Source organism: Toxoplasma gondii, chromosome XI (assembly GCF_000006565.2).
Source record: "Toxoplasma gondii ME49 chromosome XI, whole genome shotgun sequence".
In the NCBI taxonomy this organism is placed as follows: Eukaryota; Apicomplexa; class Conoidasida; order Eucoccidiorida; family Sarcocystidae; genus Toxoplasma; species Toxoplasma gondii.
The window spans coordinates 1,844,085-1,870,996 of record NC_031479.1 but is presented as its reverse complement, the minus strand read 5'-3'; the positions used below and the strand labels follow the sequence as shown (position 1 = coordinate 1,870,996).

Here is a 26,912-nt window from a genome sequence, read left to right as displayed (position 1 = left end):
AGACGATTTGCCCAGGTCGTGAATGGACTTAGGTTTTAGCGATTGTTGTCGACAGATTCTCTGATATTTTGGACACAGCACACGCTCGTTGCGGTTATCTTCCGCCTTCTGTCAGACTCGGCAATCTTACGAGCCGTCCACAGGTCGCATTCACAGCGAGCGCTCGTTGTCAGCACACGGTAGCTGAAGTTGACCCTCAAACTTGAAGACCTATTCACGCAGTTGAATCCAGACGACGGGGATGAGCCCAGTGTCACGTTTTTAGAGAGCTTTCGCTGTAGGAAGATTCAGTTATTCCAAGTGTTCTAGAACGGACAACATCCCGATTTAGCTCAAGAAGTTCTGGGGACGGTTGAGGCTTCTGAGCCAGGCGTGGCCTCCTTGGCACTGTCGACGAATCCAGAAAAAGAAAGTCGCAAAACTCAAGTAATCTCTAGTAGCCTCACTACCATGAATTCGCAGTAGCACCCTGTAGTGACAAACGTCAGAACTATGTTAACTGCTGCTTCCTAGAGGAACTGCCTGGCACGTCTCAACCAGAGATCTTACACGTTGGCGAGACATCTACTTCAAAACCATTTTGACAATCCATGGATAGGTTCCCTACCCGTGCGAGTGTGCGAGCTTCGGAAACTGCAACATTGCCAGCGTTGTCCGTGCGTCTTCCTATCTTCTAGTTCCCGGCTGACTGCGTGTTGCATTCAAGCAATGCGTGCAGCGGCTTTTTGAGCGAGGTTCAGAGTACGAGGAAAAAGCCCGAGACTCTGTAGTGGCGAAACCAGGGTAGAGACTTCTAGTGGAGAATGCTCGAAGTGTATCATGTGCGAACCAGAAATGGCGTGACTTGATAAAGAAGCTCGGTTCACCGACTGCACCCAAATCAAGAATATCATCGATTGCATCGCATCCCCGACACGCCCGCCGGCCCGCTGTTCAGCAGCTCCACAAATGAAACGCCGCTAATCTTTAACAACAACCGAAAGAGATACGGAGACCTCGAAATAGCGAAACTATGACTGACACCCTTCAAAAAAGCGAGGCGACACCTGCAGTTCGAAACGCCTGTTTCGGAATGCCTCCCCGCCAGAGAAATCCATGATCGCAAGCAATACCACAAAAGTTTCATCACACGAAAAGTTACTGAGTATCCCTGCCGGCATTCAGCCGTCGATTCGTCAACTCTGCGCCGCACCTCAGGTGGACCCAAGACAACGGAACCTCTCCAAACCCCTTTCGTCTCTTAGATCTCTTTTCAGGTAGATCTAGGCAACCGAATTTTTAACGACAGCTGTACATCACCACCCCACTGACGTGCTTAAGATAGTCAGAAATGCTGGATTTCATTATCCTGCCAATATTAACGTGTGCTCGGAAGCTTTACTTCTTTGCGTCAGAGCGGCTGAAAACTGGTTTCCAAAAAGCACAGCCCCTCGGTTGTCGCGCTTGTCTGTCTCTTGCACCTCTCGCAACTTCCTTCCCCACCATCGATTTGCCGCTGGCTGTTCTGGCCTTTCAACCGTCCCCCTTCTTCCTCCTTTTTCTTTTCGGGGGACCTTGCCAGACGTGATCGTTCCCCAATACAGTCCTGTTCCTCACAGCCCGCCGCGTGCCTTTCCTCGACTGTTCATTCGTCGTCATTCGTCGTGTTCCTCCGCAGTCTCGCGGATTTTGTGTCTCTTCTGCTTGGCAGAACGGTACTTAGGATGAGATTTGCTTTTGCGTTTCGCCTCGTCTGTCTCATTTGCCCGGCCCAACTGTCCAAACAAGTCGCTGAGGTTCAGCGAGCCCCCATTCAAGAAGTCGAGGAGCGGCGGACCGCCAGGCTCCGCAACTCGTCCCAGCACGTCCTGTGCGAGATGAGCAAACTGGAAGTTTCCAGACCGTCCATTTTCCGCAGATTCAGCGCCGTCCTGGCTACCTTGCGCCGGGGCCTGCGTCAGGAGATCCGCCAGCGTGTTTGACCGAGCGTCGCCGTTCCCGAGAAACGCCTGGAAAACTGCTTGGATCTGAGACACGTCCGAGCCGGGACCGGGCGTTTGTCCCGGCGAGAAAGCGCCCGAAAACGCAAACGCTTCTCCTGGGGAAGACGCCGAGACGCCGTCCTTCTTACTCTTTTCCTGCGACATCGCCCTTTCCTCCGATTTCCTTCTCCCCTCCGCCTTCGGCCGGTCCTGCTTCAAGTCTCTAGGTGGCTTGCTCAACAGTTCGCTAGCCAGCTGTTGAGCGACCCGACTAATAGCCGAGAGGCTGACCTGCGGTGACTTGGTTGAAGTCGAAGGAACTTTGTTTGCAGCTTGCTTTCCGTCTTTGTCTGCGTCTTTGCTGGGGTCTGAAGAACTGCCTGCAGCCTCCATCTGAGAAGCGAACATCGCGGCGAACTTCCCAAGCCCCGCCGTCTGCTCAGAAATCCCTTCGCGATTCTCCAAGTGACTCGCGAGCACCTGGGCCGCTTGGGCAATACTCAACTCCCGAGGTGCCTGCGCGCCGCCGAATTGCTGAGCAAGATTCGCAGCCATCTCAGGGATGTTCACGTCCCTCAGCACGGACTGCAGCATCTCGCGAAACTCATCTGAGAAGGAACCACATGCAAGAAAAACAGGATATTCAGAAAAACGTGAGAAGGACACCACGAGACGACGAAGCGACAGGGTAGCCGAACGAAACATGGCTACACGTGGAGATCTCAAGGAACGGGGGGGGGGTTCAAACGCTAAACCAAAGAGAAGAAACGAGCGGGATTTGGCTAGCAAACAAAGACAGGACACACCCATGGGGTTTCGAAACTCTCACGAGAGAGGGCAGCTCGAACTTGCAGAAACACAAGCACTCGAGCCGGTGGCAGAGACAACGCATGCACCGGTAATAAGGAGTGCCCTCACTTGTGGCGCCGACGCCTCCCAACAGACTGCTCCCGTCTTGGCCCAGATTCAGCGGGCGTAGTTGATTGTCCGGGCCGAGAACGAACCCCATAGCAAACGGCTGTTCTTTCGCACCTGAATAAACGAGGGAAACAAAGAGCGAGGTGTGCAGAAAAGACACAGAGAGGCGGAAAACGAAAAAATGCGTTGTGCACAGTTTTCGTCTCTCCCTGGTATTTGCGACGAAGAAATGAGAGAAGTGCGAGGAAGCACCCCGAAAAAGACAGGCTTTGTCGCGCGACGCTGAGAAACCCTAACATTCGAAGAAGGAAGCTTCACCCTGTGCACGAAGCCAGAAGCGCGCGTTTCACGCTTGCGACACTTTCAGACCTCTTTGGGTCGGAGGTAAATCCCGGAAACCTATTTGCCGGTATTCACACTTCTGGACCGCGACATCTCTTTTCGGCGACCCCATCTGCCTCGCTCTGGCAGTGCCAATCCACGACCGAGCTCGAGAGTGTCTTGTACCGAGAACGAAAGCAGCCTTCGACACACAAAGTGATGACTCCCTTGAGCGGCTTGGGCGGATATTGTTTGCTCGCATTTGAAAGAGTGGAAGGAAATTCAACATGACTCCAGAGATCGTCTCGCGGACAGACAGTTCCTACTTGCAACGGGACAACTGCAATGCACGGCCCCGCTGTTACTTTGTAGTCGTGTGAACACGGGGTCGGTGCGGTAGAGACGCAAGCTCTTTTTGTGAATAACATCGACCATTTTAATAGCTAGCGACGGACGGGGGCGACGCAAAGGAAGGGGAAGGAAGGTCACCACGGTTCCCAAGACGGACGCTCTAAATCAAGACAAAGGTGCTTTCTCCGAAGAAGACACCCCAACAGAGCAAATCGTTTTGACGTCCTCAATTACACGCTGTCGGAGAGAACCGGACACCTCCTGTGGGAACTGCATGCTGCTCTCCGCGCCTCTGCTGCATTCTCCTGTCCCCGCGTTGTGTCTGTTGATTCACCTGACAAGAAACGCGTCAAGTTTCGGGACTCAAGGCCTCTTGTCGTTGTATCTGTGAAGGAAAGACCCCGCCGAAACAGCCTACCTTTGCCGCTTGTGCTTCCCTCCTTCTTCTCCTTCTCCTTCTCCGTCAAGGCGTCCTCTTTTGTTGTCTACAGAGACAACCACACAGAACAACAGCTGATCCCAGGAATCAGAAGCCTCGAGAGCGGCCGACGCATGCGGCATCAGGAAAGATTCAACAAAGACAGAGCTACCCCCGAATGATGTGCACAGAGAGAACGGAAAACAGATTCCATAGATTCAACAGCATATTTGGTCTAGAGGACCGACGGAGACGAAGCGAACGGCGAATCGAGACGCTCTCGATCTGCGGTCTTTCCTCTTCCCGCGTTCGCGGCTGTTGTGACTCGGGTGTACATACACTGCCACTGGCAGCTAGCTGCGCATGCACGCGCGTACATTCAGGTGTACACACACTTCTGAGTGCTGGAAGACACAGGAGTAAAACGGTCGCTAAGTGGGTCTTTCTTTTCAAGAAGAAAATTGCCTCCTTTGGCTCCCTCTTTGACACGCGCCGAAACCGGCACCAGGGAGAGAAGTACGCCTTTTTCGATTTGCCATTTCCTGAATTCTCGTCACGTGCAGCTCCTCATCTTCTGCTTCCATCGCCTGCTCCGTTCTCCTTAGAGGTGTCTCCGGACCTCCCTGCTGCTCCCGATAAGGAGCGTCGAATCGACGCTCGCTCCTTCCTTTCTCTGAGTTCTATCTTTTTCTTTGCGACCTACCCCCTTGTCGTCTTTCTGACTGGTTTCGCTGGACTTCGGCTTCGTCGCCTTGTTCAACAAATCCGACAAGGAAAAGGAGTAAACTTCTGGAAAAGTACCGTCTGCACCTGCTTGTTCGCTGTGACCCCGCGTCAGAGGCACGGGTACGTCTGGGGATCTCGGCTGACAGAAGAAAACATAACAAGGAGCGCCTTTTAATCAGAAGAGACAATCTTTCCACTGAGACACAGAATCCACAGAACACGGTGAAAACCAACGCGTGGCATTCCCACTGAACCTCCATACAACGACGTTCGTTCTCGTCTCTTTTCTCTCACTTTCTTGTCTGTTGTTTCCTCGGCTCTACATGTGATCTCTTTCCTCTCTCCTCTGTTATCGCTCCTCACGCCTCTCTCGTTCCCACTGTCTCTCTGTCACCAGAATGCTCATTGCGACCCCCCCCTTCACCGTCTTGTCGCCTCTCTTCACCCTCCCTCTGGCTGTCCCGCAGCAGAGCTTCTGTCTACGGACCGAATACGAAAGAAGGTGCGAATTTCTAATTAACTCGGATAACAGCGGAAGTCACGCGACTCCTCTCTGCTCTTCTCTTCCCCTTTGCCTGATTCCTCCGCAGCTGTCAGGACGTCGACCACAAAATTTGGTTTCACGAACCAATCGTCTCTTCTTCTCTCTTCACATGCATGTCGAACGCGTACCCGAGGGTGTCTGTGTGCAGCAGCTGCTGCGTTTGTACCGGCTGCAGGAGTTGAAGGGATTTGACTGGGAACGCTTCCCTCAGCGCGCAAATCTCCCTCCAGAGGAGACAGAAGATCCAGCAAAGAGGCAAGCCCACGCTCTGGACCAGAAGTCGACGGAGCGATGCCGCTTCCCTGACGAGCAGAAGCCGCCTGAGTTTGCGGTTGTCGGACAACGCTGGCGTTTGCATGCGTTGTCGTGGAGCCTGCGGGAGAAAGCGGCGGCGACCCAGGTTTCGTTTCGGAGACACCAGGTGGCACGCTGTCTCTCGGGACTCGATCCTCGTCTTCTTCTCGCTTTTCTTCTGAGTTCAGAGCCGGCGCCGAGGAAGCCGAAGCAGGAGGCAGGGACGCGAGCGCCGCGGTCTGTTCCAACTCTGTAATGCCCTCGTTGAGGCTCGCGTAAAGAGAAAGAATCGTGTCGATAACTCCATTAACAGACCCCGGCGACATCGTCTCCCCCTGTCCACCTTCGGCTTTGCTTTCCGTTTCGCGGGCCTCGCCACTGTCTGTTTTGCTTTCCCTCTCGCTTTCTTTGTCTCCCTTCTCTGGCTTGAGAGGCGTCTTCGAATGCGAGTCCGGGGCTGCGCGAGGAGCCTGTTTGCTCTTCCCACCCAGAGACTCAAGAACCTGCGACACGGCGTTCTTGACATCGGCGAAGAGAGAGCCCCGAACGTCTGTACGGACACAGCAAACACAGGAGGCAGGCAGTGAAGATCAGCGGCTGCTTCTCTGTGGGGAGTTTTTCACTAGAACTGCATGAGTCCCCTCTCCGCCGGCGAGAACAGACACACCGCGAGAAGGAGGGGGAAAGCGAAGAATTCCAAGGTCCCTGGCGCAGTTGTCTCGTGTCGGAGAACAACTGAGGTTTTTTTTAACCGTCAACAGATCGTAGGCTGTAGCTCAGGAGCGCTGCTCTCGACTTTACGAACAGCCATCTGTCTGTTCACAACTCGACAGTCTTGAGCTGCACCATGATCACGGCGAAAAAGGCTTGGAGTGTCGCGTCGAAGGCAAAGAAAAGCAGAGACGAGAGGCACACGAGCGTGAGAGCAGAAAACAGCTCGACGCCCGCGACATAGACTGGCCTTTTGAAGACACCGCCGACATCAGAACGAGGCAGTTTCACGAGCTCTGCAGTCTACAGAGAAGAATCGAGAGGCGGCAACGACTAGGGACAAACGGACGACACGAAGACAAGAGTGCTCTTCCTCGAGAGGCGGCTATATTATACGTACAGCGTACAGTGGACCTCCTACCGACCTCGGTTGATTTGCTAGAAACCATGCATGTGAAAAAGATCAAGACACGCTTTGAAAAGCATCTCACTTGCTGCTGCGTCTCTGTATTTCCCCTCGGTGTCGAAGCCGACCTGCAGAATAAAAGGAGACAGAAACAAAGAGATGTGTGTCCACCCAGGAGAGCAAAGAAAACGAACGGGGTTCCAGACGAAAAACTCCCACACACAAGACGGCGGGCGATACTTCAGCAAACTGTCTCGGGTGTCCGCAGCGGCGACTGGCCGACAGACGCAAAGAGTCCAGAGAAAAAAGGCGAGTGGCAAAAGAGAAAAAACGACATCTTCCTGAACGAGAAAGGAGGAAAAACACGCTTTCCAACGTATCCCTTCAGCGACCTTTTCGCTGAAGCTTCAGCTACGCCGGGCATCGAGCATGCCTTCAATCACAACACCCCAACTTCCCTGTATTTCACCCACTCCTCTGTGAAACGTTCTTCTTAATTTTGAATATACCCATTTATGAAACGCATCCACACGCCGTACAAATACATACAGTATATCTGCAGATGTGTGTATACTATATATAAAAGTATATATATACATATATATAGACAACTACGTAGGCGACTCCACAGAAGTGAAGCATGATGCTCTTGGCAAGTGTTGGGAGGCTGCGATTCTCTGAACTGGACTGGCGACTGGCGTTTCCTTTCTTCAAAGTTTCGGATTTTGTCCAGTCCTCTCACACTTACTCTTCTCCAGAGGATGAGGTCGAGGCCATCGGCCTCGTTGAAGGAGAGGAGCGGCGCCTCGACGGGGACTTCCTGTATGTACACCCCGACGCTTCTGGCGGGGAGGCGGAGGTCGACCAGAGAGTTGTTTAAATTGTCATATTTCGCTAAGGGAAGGCGGCGGTTGCTGCCTCCCGTCGTCCCCACACTCGAGTTTAATCCTGCAGTCAACACGACTTTCCCCGAATCACCTCCGACCCTGAACAAACGGACGTCCTTCTCTTTTTCGCTCGTCATCTTCTCTGCCTTCTCCTTCTCAGTCTGCGGCCGTTCGCTCTCGCCATTTCTGCCCTCTTCCTTGTCTGTCTGGAGTTCCGCGTTTCTTTCTCGCGCCTCGCGGCTTTGTCTGCGCGCTTCGTCGGCGAGCGCAGCTGCTCCAGATGAGCTGTCTCCGACCTGGTGCCAAAGAAACTCTCCAGATCCGTCGCCGTGCGTCCGCAGAACCGCTGCGTAGAGGAGGCCGTCTTCAGCTTCGTCTTCGTCTTCTCCCGTCCCGAGGGCGAAAGGCAGCCTTGCCGCGAGCGTCTTCAGAGGCTCGAGTTTCCGCGATACTTGCGGAGACAGCGGAGGCATGGCACTCAGCACCCGTCTGTACACCTTGGGGTCGACCGCGTTTCTCAAGACGTCGAGCACGACGTTCCGGATCGCTCTCTTGATTTTCTCGCGAGTTAACTTGTTTCGCGCAGTGCGAGCAGGAAAGTTCACCTCTCTCTCCGCATTCCCCGCGAGGTTTCTCCTCTCGCCTTTTCGTCCTCCTGCCTCCCCTCCCGCCGTGGCTCCACCTCCATCTTCGCCCACTCCACGCAGAGCCGTCTCTCCTCCGCTGTCTCCGAGGAGCAGCGAGGATGAATCGACCTGTCCCTGCTCTGTCGATTCGGCCGTTGAGTTCTCTTCCTTCCCTACTCGGCCGCCTCTGCTCTCTCTGTTACCACTGGGCTCCGCGTGTGGTTTCTCTTTCTCTTCGAAGACCCGCAGCAAAGCGACCCCCTCCGGACTTCTTCTGTCCACGTAGTACACCGTTCGCATGCCGCTGCTTCTCTGGGCTACATGCAACACGAGGCCTCCAATCCCCACTTTGTAGGCGAGCTGAGACACGGTGGAGGCAAGGAGCGGCTCCAGACTTCCCGCTGGAGACGAGGGCGATGTGTGCGCGCGAGGCGCAGGCAAGCCTCGGTCGGAAGGCCTCTCTGAGACGCTGAATGTCGGGGGTTTCAAGACGTAGCGGAACTTGAGCGAGTCGACGCGCGTCCACGGCGTCTCTGAGAAGGGAAGGAAATCCAGAAGATTCACGAAGGCGAGCTCTTCCGACTCGGCGGGCGGCGGCGAGGCGCCTTCCGCGAGCGGCAGCGCGAGATCCGTCCGCGAGGCCAGAAACGCTAAGGGAATCTGCGCAGAGAAAACTTCCTTGCCTTCGTGGAGACCAGAGACGACGAACGCGACTCGCGGCAACAGCCGCCGGAGCGCCAGCGACTCAGACCCGTTCCGCAGCGCCTTCGCCCAAATCGAGGAAACCACAAAAGAGGTCCCATGCTCGAACATCCCTTCTCCAGTGGACAAGACTGCGACGGTCGAGAAGGCCTGCGGCGGCCGACGGCGACGCGGAAGTGGTAAAGAAGAAGACAAAGAGGGCGAAGGAGGAGAGGAGAAGCTGCCGTGAGGGATCGCGTCCGTTCGAGCTGTCGAGGATCCCCCTTCCTCAAGAAGCGTGGGGTCGCCTCGTCCGTAGAAGCGCGGCGGGGAAGACGGAATCGTCGCTGGAGATCCGCCGACGTCTCGCCAGTCTGGAGACGCCGCGCGCGGTGGCTGCCCGCCTGGAGGGTGTACTTGCGAACTCGAGGACTCTGGAAAAAGTGAACACGGTCGCACAGAGATCCGACAAAGATGCAACGCGCGCGCGTTGTGTTCAACACAGATGCACAACGAGGCTTTAGGACCGCGCTCCACGCCTCGACAAGTCACTTTGTATCTGTTCCGTTTCTCGCCCGTTCGCATGTCGATCCACGTTCGAATCGCGGAAGCAAAGCGAGGCCCTGTCTGCCTTTTCTAGGACACCACGCAAGACACAGCTCGAGGGTCTCCCCAGCCTTCCCGCGTCCTGCGCCTGAACCGTCGCCTCGACGCGTTTTGCGACGTCGCACACCCGGCGGCCGCAGAGAGGCCAGGCGCGGTGGTGGCCGCAGGAGGCACCCAGCCGGCGAACGAGCGCACACCAGGACCAAGGAGCTGCGAAAGAGAACGGGTTTGGACTGTGTGATCTCTGTGTTCAAGCGAGAGAGAAAAGGGAGAGACTGCTTTTTGTGGCTTCCTCATCCACTCAAAAGCACAGACACCGCACAGGTTCCTGAACGACAGCTGAAACTGCTCTCAACGAAGCGAACATGCGAGGAAGGAGAGACGAACAAAGAATGCCTTCGGCTCACACTCGTCAAACCTAGAGGCACAGACACGACTTCACAAACTTCAACTCCTTTCTCTAGAACGAGCAAAGCAGCGAGTTCGAAAAGGAAGATAACGAAGACGCGGCGACTTCCAAACTCCCGAACGAGGAGATACAGAGACATGCATTCCTACAGCTAGCCAACGTCGACTTGTCTGAAACCAGCAAACGAGTCAGCTAGAAAGCGAAAGAGTGGGCCTCTCCTTTGTGCCACAGACCCCAGATCGATTCGGTCGAAACGAGGCAGCGGCGCCTACCTTCCTCGAAGGAGACAGGCAAGACCTCCCAGAGGCCTTCCCAACGCGTCTCAGCGTCCGTGGGCAGTCCCGCGTCGAAATCGCTTTCGAGAAAAGGCTGCGCAAAGGGAGCCGTGGACTTTTCAAAAGTCAGAAGGTGGCTGGTGGCGATCCAGCTGCGAGGGAAAGGCTCGACGGTCGGGACGAGCGAGGCCGGGAGTTCGGGGAACTCCGAGGCCAGGGCGCATGCACTGTGGTCATGGCGTCCGCGCTTCTTTGTGAAGCACACGAAGCGCTGCGGATCTCGCGCAGAGTCCGGGAAGGCAAAACTCCCGCCCAGCTCAGCGTCGCGGACATGCGAAAGACGACCGCTCGAGCTGGAGTGTGCGAGGATATTCGAGGCGTGAGACCTGGAAGAAAGCGCGCGTTCCGGAGGAAACGACCCGAGAGGCGCGGTGAGCCAGATATCGTCGAGAGCTTTGCGGCCCAAGCCGATTTGCCCGATGGCTGAGGCGATCGCCTCGGAAACAGTGGAAGACGACGAGACATCCCCGACTGCGTTTTCGAGGAACGCGCCGCGCGTCGAGTAGACGCGCTCTGGATGGTGCTTCGAAGCCCGCGAAGAGAACTCTGGCCGCTCGCGAGCAATGAAGGAGAATCGCCAGTCGACCACTGCGGAGGCAGGCTCGACCGGCGCGCGCGCTGCATGCGTTTCGTCCAGGGGCTCGGGAGCAGCAGCAGCAGCCGAGGCGGAGGACTCCTCGGAGAACAGCGAGGAGACGAAGGAGAGGAACGAGGCGGTCAGAGACGAAAGGGAGGAGGCAACGGACGAAGCGGCACCGGGGCGAGGCAGAGCGTCGTTCTTCGGCGCAGTGTCGGAGCCTGGAGATGCAGACAACGGCCGTGGCGGCAGGGGGGACGGAAAGCTCGGGGAAGAGGCAAACAGAAGGACGGGGAAGCGGTGGACGTAGGCGTAGTAGAAATCCGGATTCTGAGGAGAAGCCTCTCCCGCAGGCGACGTCGAGGGTGCGGCAACGAAGACCGAGTCTCCGGAACTCCCGGCGGAGTCTGGAAGCTGGGGAGAGCCGAGCGGAGGACTGAGGCGAACGACCCGAGGAGCAGACAGATGTGGACATACAGGTCCGGACAAAGAGTCGCAGACAGGCAACGCCACCTGAAAACACACAGTGAAGACTGAAAACACGTGTTGGTTTGGGTGGGGAACTCGGAAGCCGCTGGACAGAGTCCCTGTCGTCGGACATTCACCAAGAAGTATCACAGGCGAGAGGGGGGCCTCGCGGGGGACGGGGAGTCCATCAGGCGAAGCCCAGCAGATGGGAGAGAGGCGCGTGGGTAGATATCCCTGCCGTACGAACCGTCTGATGAGCACAGAAAAAGTGAGGCAACACCTGTACAGCCTTTTGCGCGGGATAGTTTCCAGCGGGAAAACGTACTCTCTTAGGGAGAAGCTGATCGTGGTCGACCATCAAGCGATCTCGAACAGCGGCGATGACATAGTCTGAAACAGAAGGATGGAGGTTGAGCGACGCCTCGACGCCGAGAAAAGAAAAGGGCCAGGACAGGGCAGACCGTGCGGTCGGGGAACTCGCAGAAATTTTGGGGTCGCGAGAAACATAAACAATGGACAACGAAGGCGTAGAGAATACCGAGGCGCAAAGAGGGGACCGAAAAGCAACATAGAGTGAAGACAGAGATTGGAAAAGGAGCGCGAGGGCAGTCAAGCCGGAAAGCAGACTGCGGCGTCGCGGCCGCCGCATGCAGACGGTGGTGGCAGGCGGAGGAACCCCTTCCGGGGAAGAACCACATGGAAAACTCCCCATGGTTCCGGAAATCTCTTGAAAAAGACGCGACAGACGGACAGGCAAACACACGAACAGACTTAACGGACCCCGCCTCCGTTTCGTCCGTCCTTTCTGCCTGCCATGCAGCTGCTTGGGCTGCGCGTACCCGGGAGCGCTTCCGTGTTTTCTCCCGAATTCTGCGAGACAGACTGGGAAAAAAGTTCCGGGAGGTGGCAACAGTGGAAAAGAATCAATCGAAAGAGAGAAAAACGACAGAAAGTTCGGCGCCGCTGCCACAGTGTGGTGACCACGTCACAGACCCGCACAGCGAGCCGGCAACCAGAATCTGAAACAGCTACGTATCCCAATTGCCTACCCCGATAACTTCAAGGTATAAAAGTGAGAAAATCACCGATTCATGTGGATCTCGCATTTTAGGATGCTTCAGAGTTCTCCACCATCGGGAAAACCAACAGGAGGATGCTCACGGAACCTGTCTTTTGACGGCGGGCTCCGCGCGGCTTCAAGGGAGACTTGTCAACTGGAAGCAGATGCATATCTCGACCTTTTTTTTAAACGCTCCGAGTCTCGAAGAAGGGTGCAGAGAAACAGGTGACCGATGTCGTATCTTTCTCATCTGCGACCACGCTGGGTGCCCAAGCGCATGCGCCGACGGCACGGCAAACGAAACGGTGAAAACCCACCCGTGCTTCAGCTGCTTTTGCTCACAACTTTGCCTGAGAAGGTGAAGCAAAAATGGAAGGCAAGACAGTGACAGGCGAAAGTCTCCACAGAGCGTCGCTATCGGCGGTAATGTTCAACTCCGAGACTGATACGGAGCTGCCTGTCAGAGGGCTGCATGCACACGGAAGGATGAGGTCATGTCAAGCACAACTGCAACGTGGATTTCTCGGATGCAGCCGAAACGCTAACTTCTTTCGATAAACACTGTCTCGCTGAAGGTTACTCTTTGCCGTTTTAAGAAACAGGAGTTCCTATTCGAGCAGGAGCGTCTCTCCAGCACTGTCGTCTTCTATATGATCAGTTCGGGAGTCTTAGTCCACTTCATACAGGAGGAAAACATCTCCGCGCCGATACTTTTCACTTCCATGATGCAGGGAAGATTAAACAGACAGACGCCGCTTTCTCTTTCTGCGAACAGGATTCCGGTGTTCTTGCGACATAGTCCACCGGCGAATAGGCGGAGAACTGAGGGTCTAATCGAACAGAGTTTAGCAGCAGAGCTGTAAAAGCGGCTGAGGTACACTATCGACTTGCCGCATTCTTGGACGAAAACACATCGACCTTAGGAGGTACAGGGAAGCACTGTCCGCAGGGTCAAAATATAGCTCGGCAGGGCAATGCCTGAGAGTCGATATCCGCTGTAGTCTAGGTGGTTAGGATACGCGGCTCTCACCCGCGCGACCCGGGTTCAAGTCCCGGCGGCGGAATATACGTTTGTTTCCGTTGTTGCGTTCCCCTCACTATCATTTTTGCATTATGTCAAGTCCAATGCGGATCAGCTCCATTCTCTCTTCGCATCTCAGGAATACTTGTATGGGCCTCACCGGTTGGTGATCCTCAGTCTGTCATGGCTGCAGGTGCCCCCTGTGTGTCCCATATTCGGTACGCAAGCCGCCAGTGGATTCGTGTGCCTCATGTATTCCCGAACCGAATGTTTGGCCATAGGCATTGCGAATATGGCGATTTCTGTGCGCGGAACCGTGTACAGCATCCAGAGATGGGATCACATCATTGTTTTCCGTCCTTTCTGTTGCTGCAGGGCTATCGATGCTTCGGTGGCTCCTGGACCACTTTTGTCCGATAATGGAGCTGCTGTGGAGGAAATGGAACTTGAGAGAAAACGCAAGCGATTTCAGAATTGGTCACTGTGGAAAATATGGATAAACTGGATGAGAACGTAAATCGTTTGAGGAAAAGTGGATGGGTCAATCCATCCGCTGTAGTATAGGTAGTTAGGATACGCGGCTCTCACCCGCGTGACCCGGGTTCAATTTCTACATTATATGAAACACGGATACTTTTTCTTCAAAAGGCTCTTGCAGATTATTGAGTGACTTGTGTACCAGGCGCAGCTGTGTTTGTTAGGTGCGTGTTCGTGCCTCTCTGGTGGTAATCCACCAATCAGAAAACATCCGCTGTAGTCTAGGTGGTTAGGATACGCGGCTCTCACCCGCGCGACCCGGGTTCAAGTCCCGGCGGCGGAATTATTATTGGGATCGTTTTCAAAAAGGCTTTTTACAGTTTTTCAGCTCCACTGGTTTATAAAGCACATTGAAGTGTAGTGGCTCTTGAGGTCTGTGGAGTTTCTGAACTCTTCTGTTAGCGTTGACCATACCCCAACGGGCCGTGGTGTCAGACACAATGGTGACACTCCGGTATCCACTGTTTTGTTTCTAGTTAGTTGTTGGATTCTTGTGTTCCCAGTCTCACGAATACGGAAGTCTGGCCATGAACACGTGCGTCTCCCGAGGAGTCCACCGTACGGAGTTTTGAATTCACTTCTTGCGTCCAGTAGGTTTCGGGACAGTTGTCACTGGACGGTAGCAGCGTGAGTTCAGCTTTTGCCCTCATTATGATTCGTAGGTCCGGTGCGGATCGACGTCCGGACTATGAAGTACAGTGAAAAACCCGGTAGTAGTGTGGCAACTGTACGTGGAGGTGTCACCATGAATCCAATCCTCAAAAAGAATTACCGTGCACTACATGCCGGTGGATGTGTTTTTACGGGTTGGCCTGGTGGTTTGCCACGTTTGTATTGTCGTAGGTAAAAGGCGTGTTGAAGATTTTACATTCAAGCTTTACACAGGAAACTGTTTAATGCTAGCATATGCTAACATATGCCAGACGGGGAACACGCTACGGCACCATCCAGACTCGGGCCTGTCGACCTAGGTCTGTCTCACTTTTTGCATCGACAAGGGGACATCTCAATTGACAGCATCATCCTTTCAGGCTTCACCGCCATGGCAACCATCGAAGCCAAAGATCAGTTTCCGTTTGCTGCGAGCAAAGACTTTTACTCAGTGAAAGTACTTTAAAGAAGGTCTCCGGACAACTGAATCGAACGTGCTGCAAAGAGTGTCTGGAAAGCTGTTTGGCAGCGGACAACGCGTCCGCAACGCTGACTGAAATGCCCACACGGAAAAAAGTCATTTTGAGCAGTTCTTGCCCAGCACTCGGGTGCCAATCATCCGCTGCTCTCAGAAGGATGCCGTGGCATTGAATCCGACGACAAGCGATCGAATGTTCCTCCGGAGCTTTCTAGAAGCAAGAATACCTTGCGTTTGTGTCGTTGAAATGCCTTCCCTGTCATCTGAATCTATTTCCACTCAGGAGTGAATGCGACATTTGTCCGTCTTCTGCAAGCTGACCTTAATCAGGTTGCTGCTTCAATGGTCAATCCGCAGTCAGTCTACTACAGCCTCTATATGCAGTAGAAAGCTCATCGCCCTCCAACTGTATGAAGGCGAACCTCATGGAATTTTTTTACTAGCAAACACTGATTAGCTCTTCTACCCTTATATTCGGTGATATTGTGTGTTCACGCTCGTATGACTGAAATGAAGACTAAATAGACACACTGTAGTACGTGAAATAGTGAGTATGACTCCAAGCCGCTTCCTGGAGATTCCACCACCCTGTTCTGTTGTCACGATTCGTCGCCTGTGAAACGTCGCAGTTTCTTGCCACGCGACTCGCAGCCGCAATTGCCTGCCGATTTCCAGGTTCCGTACAAGATGTGTGTCCACTGGTTTTGCTGTCGAATGTGAAGATCTGTGCGGGTACACTTCTTGAGCCGCGCAAAAACTCGTACAATAAAAAGTTCAAATGTTCCTGCTCTGCCTCGTTCGATGGCAGGCTCGAGTGTCCCTGCACCTCACTCAGGCGAAAAAATCGCAATTCTCCAGATGTTTGGATACTTTTTCCCGCCCAGGAGTGCAGGTTCTGCTCCTCTCAAGCGTTCCTTCGCGACGTCTTCCTGGGTTAGCTCTTTTTTCCGCAATTCTCTCTCGGGGATGCCGCCTCCGTCGCCGCATTCCGCTTCATTTCCAGGCTTTTCATGCTCGCTGAAAAGCTCCGTTTCCCCCGTCGCCCCCCCAGAACCGTGCAGGTCCGCCGCAGTGACATTCGAAGGCAGCTCCCGCCGTCGATGTCTGAGAGGAGGAGCGAAGGCATCAAACGAAACCGAGTTTCGTATCAACAGCAGCCTTTTCATCAACGCTTTTTGGTCGTCTTCGGCAGCGCAGTTATCGAGTTCTATTTTCCCCCGGTCCGCGAGGCCACCTCTCATTGTGTGTTGAGCGAGATCGTTTTCACCGACCCTCTCTGTCAAACTGGCGACTCTACCCTTCTCCTCTTTCCCCCAAAGCGTGTCTCGTTCGCATTTCAAATCGCGTTGTCTTGCCTCTCTGGGGTCTCTCGTTTCACTCGCTGCGAGTCCTTCCGACGCCGATTTATCAGATACCGAGGATTCTCCCTTTCTGTGGCTTTCAACTTCCCCTGTCACCTTTTCCTCATCACTCAACGCAGATCGTGCACTGTAAACACAGCGAGCTGCAGTGGCACTTTCACCCGTTACATCCGGTGAGCAGACACGCGGTGACAAGGAAACATCCGGTAATCCCTGTCTCTTCGTCCTGTGCTCCACAGCTGTCTCCCTGTTCTCTCTGTCGAGTTTCTCAAGAGCGTGAGCTAGGCGGCCTGCTACGCGAGGGAATTTCATCGCATAAGTCATTTTTGACTTTTTCACGGGTGCGCCGGCCTCCCCCACTAAACCTTTCAAGCCCTTTGCCTCCGAACGTAACTCCCAGCTTCCGTTCTCCTTTTCTGCCTCCAGGTAACTTGCGCTCGTCCTCTCACGATCCACGTGTCTCGGCATCTCTTCCGTTTCACTCTTCTTCGAAGTCGTGACGGAGTAGCAGATGCCCCGACTCGCTCCCAGGCTTCCTCCCTCCACCTCTAGCGTCGGTGCATAAAGCCACTGAGAGCCAGCGGCTGTCTCCTGGCCTTTGCGCTCTCTCTCTGTCTCCCGCTCTGTCTCATCGCCCCCGCCTGTAGATCTCCTTGTCTTCCCCGCTCCTCTCTCCTTTCTCCTCCACAGTTGTCGTAGTTCTTCCCCCTGCCCCGCCGCGGCGGACTGCAGGGAAACGTTGACCATGTGCCAGGCCCCAATGGCGTCTCCGACGCTCAAGCAATTCCTCAGTCCTCCGACGAGCGGCCTGGAACCGAAGGGAAGCAAAGGACCGCGTTCCTTCGAAGCGACCGGCTCTTCCCTCTCTCCCTGGAAGTCACAGAGGGACGCTCGTGAAGAAGGCAGCCGCTGCGGAGAAGACCGGTGGCAGATCTCGCCTCGCTTGTGGTAAGACTCCACAGCTCGCGCCACAGACTCAACAGATGTCGTAGTATCGGACCCAGAAGGCCCGAAGCGCCCAGCTAGCCAGTACACCGGCTGGCAGTGGTCGTTGTTGAACAGAAGCATCGCTTGTCGAAACGCCACGGTGGCTGCTGCGTTTGCTGCCTCCGCTGTCGACACAGAGTGAACACTCAAGTTGTTCGATTGAGAGGACAGAGACCGCGGAGGTCCAGCGTTCCGGCGGTACGAAGCGTACAGGTGACCGAGAATCTTCTTGCGATTTGCACAAGTCGATGTCTCATAGCCTCCGAACCTCGCACAAAAGCGAGAGAAGGAACAGGCCTCAGAGCGACAGGAAGAAGCTGGTGGTGGCTCGTGCGTCGGCCCTGCATGCAGCAGACACGGAACGCGATGCGCATGCGTCAGGATTATACGGGGATAAACGCAATTGGTTCCTGCCTTTTCACTGTGAACACGGGGTCCGCAGAGGAGGGAGGAGAACCCGCGACAGAGAACGAAACCAGAGTGGCAGGACTGTCTACCTGGGAAGAAAAAAAGAAAGCGAGATGAAGACTCTATGCATGCGTCTCCCGTGGTTTAGTCCAAGCTATGAAGTCCCTTTTTCTCCTTTCGTCTTCTTTCTGTGGCGAAATGCCGTCATGGAAATCGACCACAAAGTCCCCGTTCAGCTTTCGAAACCGGTTATCCTGCCGATGAGACTGCCTCTGTGCTCAAGCATATGGACTTCGCGAAAATTTGCACTCATATCTTCGCTGGCGTCCTCCGGAGTCCCGTCTGCCGCCTCGGAGGCATCTGCGTCTATGAATGATGCCTCGTAGGCAAAAGCCTCTGCACTTGCTCTAAATTGTACTGCTTTTTGGTAGGTATGTAACGACAGAGCAACACCGACATTCCACGCGACAGCTGCAGAACATCCAGCTTTCTTCGCACTGCAGCAGGCTTCAAGCAGGCGCTTCTGGCTCGCACTTGCTCCACGAGAAGAGACTCTAGTCTACACGAACAGGCGACCCTCAAACAAGAGGCATGTGGAGCAGATATCTCCACAGATGAAAAAGACACCAAACCATCGCCTCCTACCAGCGCGAAGGAATTCTGTGTCCCTCAGCTCCACGTCCGCCGCACTTTCACCTCCTCCGCGTTCTTTTCTTTCGTCTCCTTCTTTCTGCCGTTCTCTCCCTCCTTCTGTCTCTTCTTCTCTTTCTTCTTCCTTCCAGCGTTCGATGTCTTCGGGAGTGGCCCAGCAGTTGGCTGGAGCTTGTTGGAGGTTCCGGAGCACCTCGAGAGGTTGGTAGAACAATTTTTCTTCCAGGTTTGCGTGCAGTCGGGGGTCGAGGCCTGCGGCTTCTAGGCATCTCCGCTGTCTCTCCCGCAGTCGCCGGTACGCCTTTTTTCTGCTTGCTTTACTGTGTGTCTCGGCTAAGTAAACTTGGCCTCTCATCGCCGAGGACTCGTGCGTCTCTTCGTTTCCTCCCGAAGCGGAAAAAGTAAGTTTTCCTTGCCTCCCCATTCGGTCGCCCAGTCTCCGCCGCCTCCACCCAGAGGGCAGAGCGAAGGGCGAGAAGGCGAACGCCGCCTCGCTTTCATCGTCACTTCCTCCTTCCTCAGACCTTTCCTCAGAGCTTTCCTCAGAGTTTCCAGAGCAACTGCCGTCTGTGCTGCCGCGGTCGAAGTCCATCACGCGACAGAGATGCTCGCGGTTGCTCGACAGCCGACTGAAGTGTACGTACGGCGCAACAAATGCCTCCTCCTGATGCGGGGCACTAGAGTCTGTCAACACGGCGAGGAAGCGACGGTGACTCGGCAATACCAAGAGATCCGAGGCCGTCAACGGCAGCCATTCCATCTGAGAAAAACGCAGAAGAGGGGAACAATCAGAAGAAAGGAGGCGAGAAGATAGGGTGATAGGGTTCACAGAGAAGCGTGCAACGCTGAAAAGGACAGAGATGGAATGAGGAACGAGGAGATACATAGAGAAGAAGCGAAAGTGGACGATGCGAGGGAAAGAAACAGAAGTTGGAAGTGGAAGAAAGGGACAGAGCGCAGAAACGAAGCAAGACGAAGGCACGGATGGACTCGAAGCAAAGTTTAAGCAGAAACGAAGGGCGGGAGACCCGTGTGTGTGGGAGCCTGCAAGCGAGTCAAAAGGCGCCATGGGCGAGGCTGTTCAACCGCACTGGAACGACCCTCGAGACAGCTTTGCGAGCACGGAGAAACACACGAGACATTGGCACCAAGGTCACAAAACGTTCGCCTTCCAAAGGAAGGAGCAGCTTGCCTTCCTGCGAAGAAGCAACAGGTGGAACAGCGGGCTTTCTCGACAGCACCGGAAGCACAAGGCACGAGCCGTGGAAGCCTCCGAAAACGATGAAAACCATGGTTTTCTCTCCTGAATCTGACAGTGATGTGAGAGAGTCAACCCCGTGATCTTCCTAGAATCTGTAAGTGCTTCACGCCGGCAATGAACTGTCGGGCCAGCCACGGTAGTTTCCTTGCGCCAGTGGAGACTGTCGTGGTGCGGATCACACGCGTGTTCCTAAGGCGTTAGAGCCTCCGAGACAGTTGGCTGCAAGAAACGCATGCACGGCAAGCGGAGAGGTCCACAAGCCTAGAGAAACAAACGGAACTTGCCTGGGAAGGGACGGGAAGCATCGCTGTGTCGAGGAAAAGTTCAGGACCGAGACAGCCGCCTCGCTGTTCTTGAGCCTGGAGATCGATGAGGTACATCAGATGTTCGTTCTGAAGAATTCAGCACAGCACCCCAACACCGAGAAGTCGAAATGCACACATAGCGAGATTCGCTGGCGCGGTGGGGTGTCTAGACAGCCGAGCCGCGAGGGCCCTCCGGCACGCGCCCGGTGAGGTGTACCGACACTGAGGAGAAGCCCGGCGGCCGACCAGTTCGTCAGGGGATCTTTTCGACACTCTGAAGGATCATCGTAGCTGTGCTCTGCTAACACAGGAGAACTCGGAGCTGGCAAGCAGCAACCACACTGCATCACTCGAAATGCTGCAAGGACACTGACGGTTCTTTGAACATACAGAACGACCTGTTTGCTTTTTTGAAACCCCCTCTGCCCTTCCAACGTGCGGCACACATCTTCCACGGTACGGTCGCCAGAACCCCGTCTCGCGCCTCGCCGCAGAGCTCGTTTTTCCGTCCAAAACACCCGCGAACCCACCGCGAGAAAACTACAGAGCTCCTCACCACGCCGCGCCGCGACACGACGACTAGCCAGCTCAGAAAGGGATCTTGCGAAAAAGCAAAAGTGACAAATCTCTCCACTTTGCTTCCGCTGTGGCCGAACCGCGCCCCGACTGGAAGCTCCAGATGCAGTCGCAGCCGGAGCGGTGGGCGCACCGCAGGCGACACGGAATGAGTGGAGGAGAAGCCCGCAGAGCCTCTGCCAAGAGTGTCTGAAGCAAGAGTGTCTGGAAGAAGGGTGCTTATCTGCTCGTTCATCGTCTCCTTGGAAAGCGCGGAGACCGCAGCCGTGGGACTGAGGGCGGCGGGAGGAGACTTGGGCGGTCTCTGTTTCCAGAACCTTCTCCAGAGACTCCCGGAGGGCGCGTAGAAAGGCGAGGAGAAGAAGGACGACCTTCCATGTCTAGAGCCATCTCCGTGGCGGTTCAGCGGCGACCCCTCCAACTCGTCGATGAGTTCCAACACAGAACAAAACCGCTCCTTCCACGCCAGAAGAAAGCGGCCTTCCCGTTGGGACGTCAGGCGGTCGAAGGGCGCCGACTTCGACAGACCGAATTTGTGCCTGAGACGCAGAGAAGCAAAGCAGGGCAATACCCAGAGCAGAGCGGAAACGGCGCGGTGCACGGGAAGAGAAGAAAACGAAACCGGAAGTAAACATGGAGGAATGTCCACTTGGACGATAACGGACGACGCGACGAAGGCAGAAAATAAGGCAACGAGCTGTTCCTTCGCAAGAACGAGAAAGGGGAACAACCGACGCCTTCTGATGTCTTTTCTGTCTCCCGATTACTGTGTGTCTTCCACCGCCAGACCCACACCGAGTTGTACACGTCCACTCACTGCCTATCTGTTACGTTTCTGCACGCGCGCGGAGGTCTCAGACCTGCTGAGTTCACAGGAGGATGAGCTAAATCGCATCACTCGGGATATCCTCCAGTATTGCTATAGAGTAAAGAGCATTATATTTTGCACTTAAGACACTTTTACTGAAATACTGTAAACCACAGTCACAGGTTCCGTGTTCTGCTCCCCGTTCTCCCGCCATCTCGCGCGCTTCTTTGCATGACTCGAAGTCTTGTGTCCTGGCTGCTTTACTTCTCCCAGTTCTCGTTCTCTTGACGACTGACGTCTCACCTCGCCACGACTCTGTGGTGCAGATCGACGACGACGACGAGAGCGTTAGGGAGCGCGAGAGCGACAAGCCACTCTTCCTCCGGATGGCCTTCGCCCTCTCTCTCGTCCCCAGACTCGTCTTCACAAGACGCCTCTTCAGAGCTGTCATCGCTCGCAGCGCCGCCTTCTCCCGCGACGTGCGGCGAGCAGGAGACGACAGCCTGGCGGGGCCCCCTTAGATGCTCCGCCCTCCCAGGTGCGCATACACCTGGCTCGACATCGGCCAGTGTAGGTACACCGTCTGGGGAGCGAGCGAGCGGGAGGAGGCTCACCTTTTTATCTCCCGTTGTTTCCCCCACCTTCGCCTTCCCGGTGTGTTTTTGAGAAAGGAGCAGCTGCTGAAATGCATGCACGGGAAAGTCCGCCTCCAAGTGACTGAACGATTTCTCTGGAACAAATGCAGCCGTTGTGCTGTAATCCGTTCCCCTCGCGGCCGTCCCCTCGTCGGTTTCTTGTCCTCCAGAGCTCCCGACACCAGACGGTGAAGCGAAGGGAAATGAGGAAGCAGTAGATGAAAAATTGGGGGCATGGGTTCCAGAGTTTGTGGCATCTCTGACAGGGGCATGTTCTGTAACATGGATGCCGGCAGTCAGTCTAAGACGGAAGTCTTCTTTCTTTTTGAAGACGGTGAGAGGGAAGCGCACGCCTTCCTTCACTTTCCAGGTTCCCTCTTCGAAGTCTCGGGCAGTGACTGCATGCGTCGCGGTTGCAGGCTGCGAGCCGCTGCTTTTGACAGAGGAAGGCGATGGAGCGAAGCCCGAATGCACGCGCCGCTCGCCTCTGGCCTCTCCTGCCTTCTTCGCCGGCAGAAACGAACCTGCACAAGGAAAGACTGCATGCGCAGGAGTGGCCGCGAGCTCACCTTCGTTCGCTTCGGAAACCTGTCCCCCTTTGTGAGGTACGCTGCGCCTCTTCTTCAGCGGCAAGGGACAAGGGAAGACCTGCAGCGAGGCTGAAGCAGAAGGCGAGGAAGCCGGAGAAGCAGTAGGCGAGCATGCAGAAGCAGACGGCAGGGACGGGGAACCAGAGAGGCAGGACACCGCTGGCAGGGAAGCGACCCCCGAGTCCCGGGGCGACGAGGTTTCTGCGCAGTGCGGAGACGCCGGTACGCACGCATGCGCGCTTGGATCCAGCGAGAGGGAAGACAGGCTCTCGCCGCGGAGCGCTACGTTTCCGCTTCTGTTGCTTTCTCCCTCGCCGCTCTCCTGGGCCTCGAGAGGGGTCGCGAGCGAGGCAGGCTCTTCACGTGAAGGCACGCAACAGAGAAGAAGCAGGTTGCGGGGCAAGAGACTCACGCAGCGAAGCACGCGATTTCTTCGAGTCACATCCACAACCAGACGCACTGGTGCTTGGCCGCGAAAGTGGACTAGAAAGTCGAGAAACATACAGGGCCCGAGAAAGCGCGAGGAAACCTCAGAAGTCGTACTGTGCTCGAGGCGCTCTCCGGCGCCTGCGGAGCCACAGCACGAAGGACCCGGCCAGCTGTCGAGGGTCCACAGCCGACTGATCAGAGCTTCTTGCTGCTCCCTGGTCTCTAAGACGCCCGCGTCGAGCAGGTGGAATTCTTCGAGGCATGCAGGCACTGAAGCGAAACTCGGGACGAACTCGAGGTGGGCGAGAAGGCGAGGGAACCGACCCTCGATGTCGAAGGACACGAGCGCTGGAAAAGCGCCCCCGTTCTCGGGAGCCTGAGCTGCGGACCGAGTGTATGTACACCCGGGATCTCCACACGCCGTCGAGCCATCGACGCGACAGTCTTGGGCAAACACAGGCAGTTCGCCGAGTTGGAGGACTTTGACGCCGGCGAAAGGGGACACGGCGCAAACGAGTTGATCTTTGCATGCGAAAGAGAGGGAGGTGCAATGAAAAAAGTCTGGCCCGTCACCTCGACCGAAAAACAGAGGGGTTTCCCGAGTCTCCGCTGCGGATTTATCCTGAGGGGTGCAGGCGGCTTCACTCCTTCGCAGCGGCGGCGCGGAAGGCGACTGGTCGCGATCAACTTCCTGCGAAGCTCCCGGAAAAGTCGAGAGATTTCTACGCGAACGATGATGTGGGCCGGGGAAATTCGCCTGATCAGTTTCCGGGCAGTTCACACTACAATACTCTGGCGCCTCCTGACTGGTCGCAGAAATAGAGTTTCTCCGTGAAGTTTCCGAGTAGAGCGGCGAGCAGCAGAGGCGACACAGGCCCGCATCGCAACCCCCGCAACAGCAGCAACAAATCAAATTGTTCACGCAGCTGTCAGGCATGTCGCCAATCACAACTTCTCTCAACGGAAGCAGCGAGCGGCTGTCGAGGAAAATGATGCAACGACCACACCGATCAGGGTCGTCGAAGCATCTATTGTGCTGGCGCTGCACTTCTAGGATCTCTGCAAGAGTTTTTTCTTCTCCGGAGACAGCGTCTCGACCGTGACTCGCCAACGCAGGCTGGCAGTCGACTCGCGAGGCCGGGTCGGGAATTCCTTGCGTGGCATTAAGCGGTTTTCCCGGCTGTTTCGCCGGAATCCCGGTCAGGGCGGACAGCTTAAAAGTGCCCCGCTTGCCAGACACACCCAACAAAGAGGCTGGTGGAGTTCCATTCTCGACTGGTACCAGCTGCTCGGTGCCGCCGCCGCTCACGGGAAACCCTCCAGAGATGTCTCCTGGAAGGCAGCAGCTCGGGGTAGACTCTGCCGGAGTCCGCCAGTACGCTTTGCTGAGCAATCGCTGAGTTTGTCGGTCATAAGGTTCGGTGCACACTGCGATGAGACCCTGCGTTTCGGCGACGGCGAAACAGGACAGTGCACGGCCTCGAGGATCAGCAAACTGCCTGAGCAACGTAGAGGGGTGTGGACGCCCCGAGACTGGACACGCACACAGACTCATCGGGTCACACAGGAGCTAAGCCAGCATTCAGGATTTTTGAAAAACTGAGCTAGCAGGACAACGAGAGATGCGGAAGCTCGAGACTCCGACAGACCCGGAGACCCTTTTCACGGAGGGTCCGCGGCAGAAAGCCTTGCTGCCGACGTAACACGCATCGGAAACGGGTACAGACACACGGCGGGACAACACTAAAGAGCCACGCTCCAACAACCGAAATGCGCACACTACGTTCCGCTAAATAAAATAATTCAACAAGCGATTTTGCACGATCAGTCCGAGACTCTACGGGTTGGGAAACCGCTACGAGCGCCGACCTCCTCGCAGTGTGAAAGAGAAGCCTGTGAGGAGTTCGCGCACATTATTCAAGTATCCCTGAGAAAACGGAACGAAAATAGTCATTAAAATTAGCTCGTTTCTCATCTCGTGTGCACCGAGCATTTGCGCAACTGCCTGGGAGATATTCCATCCCAAGGGACATGCACACGTTGCCAATTCCGCGCCGAGTTGCATGCGGCGCAGCGATGCACGGACGGTGAAGAGAGACTTCCATAGAAGGCCGTTGGACACAGATGTGAACGGAGAACGTTGCGTTCTTGCTGGAAATCTTCGGCATGTTTAGCGTCTTCGAAGGAAATGTTCTGTGAAGGGTACGGCGAGAGAAGCCGTAGACGGCATTGTTGCCTTGCAGCCACACTGTTATCATCCATCATTGCCAGTTTGTCACTGAACAGCAGCATGCGCCTGGCTACGGTGCATATTGTCTTACAACGTTGTCAGTGATCTGATTCAGGCGATAAGAGGAAAAGAGACTGCGCTCTGCTGCTGTGTCAGACGGTGCAGGAAATGGACCTCATGAAACTGAAGTGGCCAGAGGCAGCAGCGAATAAACGTGGAGACAGCCAGCGGAACGCAGGCGGGGATCCACTCTATCGTCTTCGCGTTGTCATCCTATACTCCTGCTTCAGTTCTGGTGGTGTTTTTGCTGAGGATAAACATAGTCGTGCAGTACTACGGCCGCCCAAAGAGATCGAATCTATGTCGGTCAAGCCGTACACGGTTTCAGTATCTGCTTAGAAATGTAGAGCACGCAAGGCTGAAAATGTAAAGTACTCAGTGGTGAGGAGGAAGCACGGTTGCGGCTTTTTCTAGGAATCCTCCCATCACTTCGCCAAGCGTTCGGACATTTGGGAGCGGTGGAGGAGCCTCTTTTTTTGGGAATATCGGTGGCGGGGGAATGAGGCTGACTGTCTTCGTCCGCGCAGGTGGGGCGTCGGTCACATAGCTGAATCGCGGGAGATTCTCAGGTACCCCTTTGAAAGGGAAAACAATCGGTCTCACCCATACGGTCCAGTTTCAGAATGGATGACTGTGCTGCTTTCGATGCTTCTCTGGTTCAACCCTGCCACTGGCTGCCCGTGCATAGCTGCCCTAAACTAACATGGCGCATCGGCGTCCATCCATATTCAGAATATCGCTTACCAGTCGGTTGGCATGGAGGGGGAGTCTTCTCTGTTTTCATTTCTGCGGTGCAACGAACAACACCTGGCATTCCAACAAGATCGTAGTTTAGATCACTGAGAGTCTCTACCTTTTTCCGTTAGTTCACGTTTCGCTCGTTCGTAGTCGTCATGTGGGAAATAAGTTGGTAGCGCGTGACCGGTCCTGGGGAAAACCGTCAGAGGTGCCGGCTGTGACGGAGTTGCTGCTTCACACGAAAGTGCACGCAGAATGTTCGGCGTAAGTCTCAAGCAAGTCGGGTAGCGTTTGCATGTACCTTGAAGCGATAGCGAGCGAGGCGGAGGAGGAGCGAGTGCTCCCCGTCGTTCTGGAAATTTGTACGGGACGGGGCCATTCTGTGAATTTTATGTAGCCACAGAGCGTAATGATGCAAGGGCAGGGACTTACCGGAGCCCGCTGCGCCGCTGTCCTCAGGGTAGGCAAAACGCCAACTGCCACCAGGCAAATAAACTTCATGTTTCGCTGTTCAGACGGAAAGTGTTGTAAAGACAACCATCCGGAACATACATCTGAGAGAGGCTCACTAACACGCAAGCTCGCGTTGCGAGTGTACAGACACTTCGTGTGTAAACCTGTGTACCGCCATGCCTTGTGGTCCTTCATCACCACTTTTTTGAAACTTGGTTCATCACACCGTATCCATTTTGGTGCGGTAGTGATGTGGCGCTCACAAATATCACCGCGTTAGCTGCATAGTTAGGAGTCAGATGGCAACGTGCTTAACGTGTTCGTGGCTGTTCACAAAAAGATATGTCAGCCCTTGAAAAAGTTGTGTTTGAGTTTCTGCGTGCTCATTCATGGGGAACGACAGTTGTGCTTATGTCGTTCACTGTGCTCGGAGC

At 55.2% G+C, this 26,912-nt stretch overlaps 3 protein-coding genes and 2 non-coding genes across 5 annotated transcripts; 2 read left to right on the top strand and 3 right to left on the bottom strand.

Annotated features, from left to right (window-relative positions):
- Positions 1–777: 777 nt before the first annotated feature.
- On the bottom strand, positions 778–12,628 carry TGME49_311210 (hypothetical protein). The gene is made up of 9 exons (XM_002364322.2): positions 11,565–12,628; positions 10,132–11,284; positions 7,399–9,278; positions 6,736–6,778; positions 5,368–6,083; positions 4,673–4,834; positions 3,970–4,036; positions 2,880–2,993; positions 778–2,569 (listed from the first exon to the last, which is right to left on the bottom strand). Exons 1-9 carry the CDS (start codon positions 11,949–11,951, stop codon positions 1,635–1,637), a joined length of 5,457 nt encoding a protein of 1,818 aa, XP_002364363.1. The 5' UTR covers positions 11,952–12,628; the 3' UTR covers positions 778–1,634.
- Positions 12,629–13,290: 662 nt separating this feature from the next.
- On the top strand, positions 13,291–13,363 carry TGME49_311200. Its single transcript has one exon. It is a non-coding gene; the product is annotated as a tRNA-Glu (tRNA).
- A 704-nt stretch (positions 13,364–14,067) lies between these two features.
- Positions 14,068–14,140, top strand: TGME49_311190. The gene has a single exon. It is a non-coding gene; the product is annotated as a tRNA-Glu (tRNA).
- Positions 14,141–14,176: 36 nt separating this feature from the next.
- TGME49_311180 (hypothetical protein) lies at positions 14,177–25,284 on the bottom strand. Its single transcript, XM_018782660.1, has 5 exons — positions 21,647–25,284; positions 20,516–21,074; positions 19,912–20,046; positions 18,388–19,153; positions 14,177–17,675 (listed from the first exon to the last, which is right to left on the bottom strand). The coding sequence occupies exons 1-5, from the start codon at positions 24,550–24,552 to the stop codon at positions 15,814–15,816; spliced, it is 6,228 nt and encodes a 2,075-aa protein (XP_018635533.1). The 5' UTR covers positions 24,553–25,284; the 3' UTR covers positions 14,177–15,813.
- TGME49_311170 (hypothetical protein) lies at positions 24,746–26,560 on the bottom strand. The gene is made up of 6 exons (XM_018782659.1): positions 26,458–26,560; positions 26,327–26,405; positions 26,141–26,257; positions 26,032–26,073; positions 25,891–25,975; positions 24,746–25,834 (listed from the first exon to the last, which is right to left on the bottom strand). The coding sequence occupies exons 1-6, from the start codon at positions 26,524–26,526 to the stop codon at positions 25,663–25,665; spliced, it is 564 nt and encodes a 187-aa protein (XP_018635534.1). The 5' UTR covers positions 26,527–26,560; the 3' UTR covers positions 24,746–25,662.
- Between the last annotated feature and the right edge of the window lie 352 nt (positions 26,561–26,912).

What these genes read in the sequence shown, in the direction of transcription:
- TGME49_311210 (XM_002364322.2), bottom strand. Translation starts at nt 11,951, where the DNA reads ATGGGGAGTTTTCCATGTGGTTCTTCCCCGGAAGGGGTTCCTCCGCCT. An exon ending in GCCTGTCTCCTTCGAGGAAG is followed by an intron (nt 9,279 to 10,131) that starts GTAGGCGCCGCT and finishes CACTTTTTCCAG; the next exon opens with AGTCCTCGAGTTCGCAAGTA. An exon ending in GTCAGAAAGACGACAAGGGG is followed by an intron (nt 4,037 to 4,672) that starts GTAGGTCGCAAA and finishes TTGTCTCTGTAG; the next exon opens with ACAACAAAAGAGGACGCCTT.
- TGME49_311180 (XM_018782660.1), bottom strand. Translation starts at nt 24,552, where the DNA reads ATGAGTCTGTGTGCGTGTCCAGTCTCGGGGCGTCCACACCCCTCTACG. An exon ending in CACCACAGAGTCGTGGCGAG is followed by an intron (nt 21,075 to 21,646) that starts GTGAGACGTCAG and finishes TCTGCGTCTCAG; the next exon opens with GCACAAATTCGGTCTGTCGA. An exon ending in CACAGAATTCCTTCGCGCTG is followed by an intron (nt 17,676 to 18,387) that starts GTAGGAGGCGAT and finishes TGCTGCATGCAG; the next exon opens with GGCCGACGCACGAGCCACCA.
- TGME49_311170 (XM_018782659.1), bottom strand. Translation starts at nt 26,526, where the DNA reads ATGAAGTTTATTTGCCTGGTGGCAGTTGGCGTTTTGCCTACCCTGAGG. An exon ending in CCCTCCATGCCAACCGACTG is followed by an intron (nt 25,976 to 26,031) that starts GTAAGCGATATT and finishes AGTTTAGGGCAG; the next exon opens with CTATGCACGGGCAGCCAGTG. An exon ending in TCTGAAACTGGACCGTATGG is followed by an intron (nt 25,835 to 25,890) that starts GTGAGACCGATT and finishes CCCGCGATTCAG; the next exon opens with CTATGTGACCGACGCCCCAC.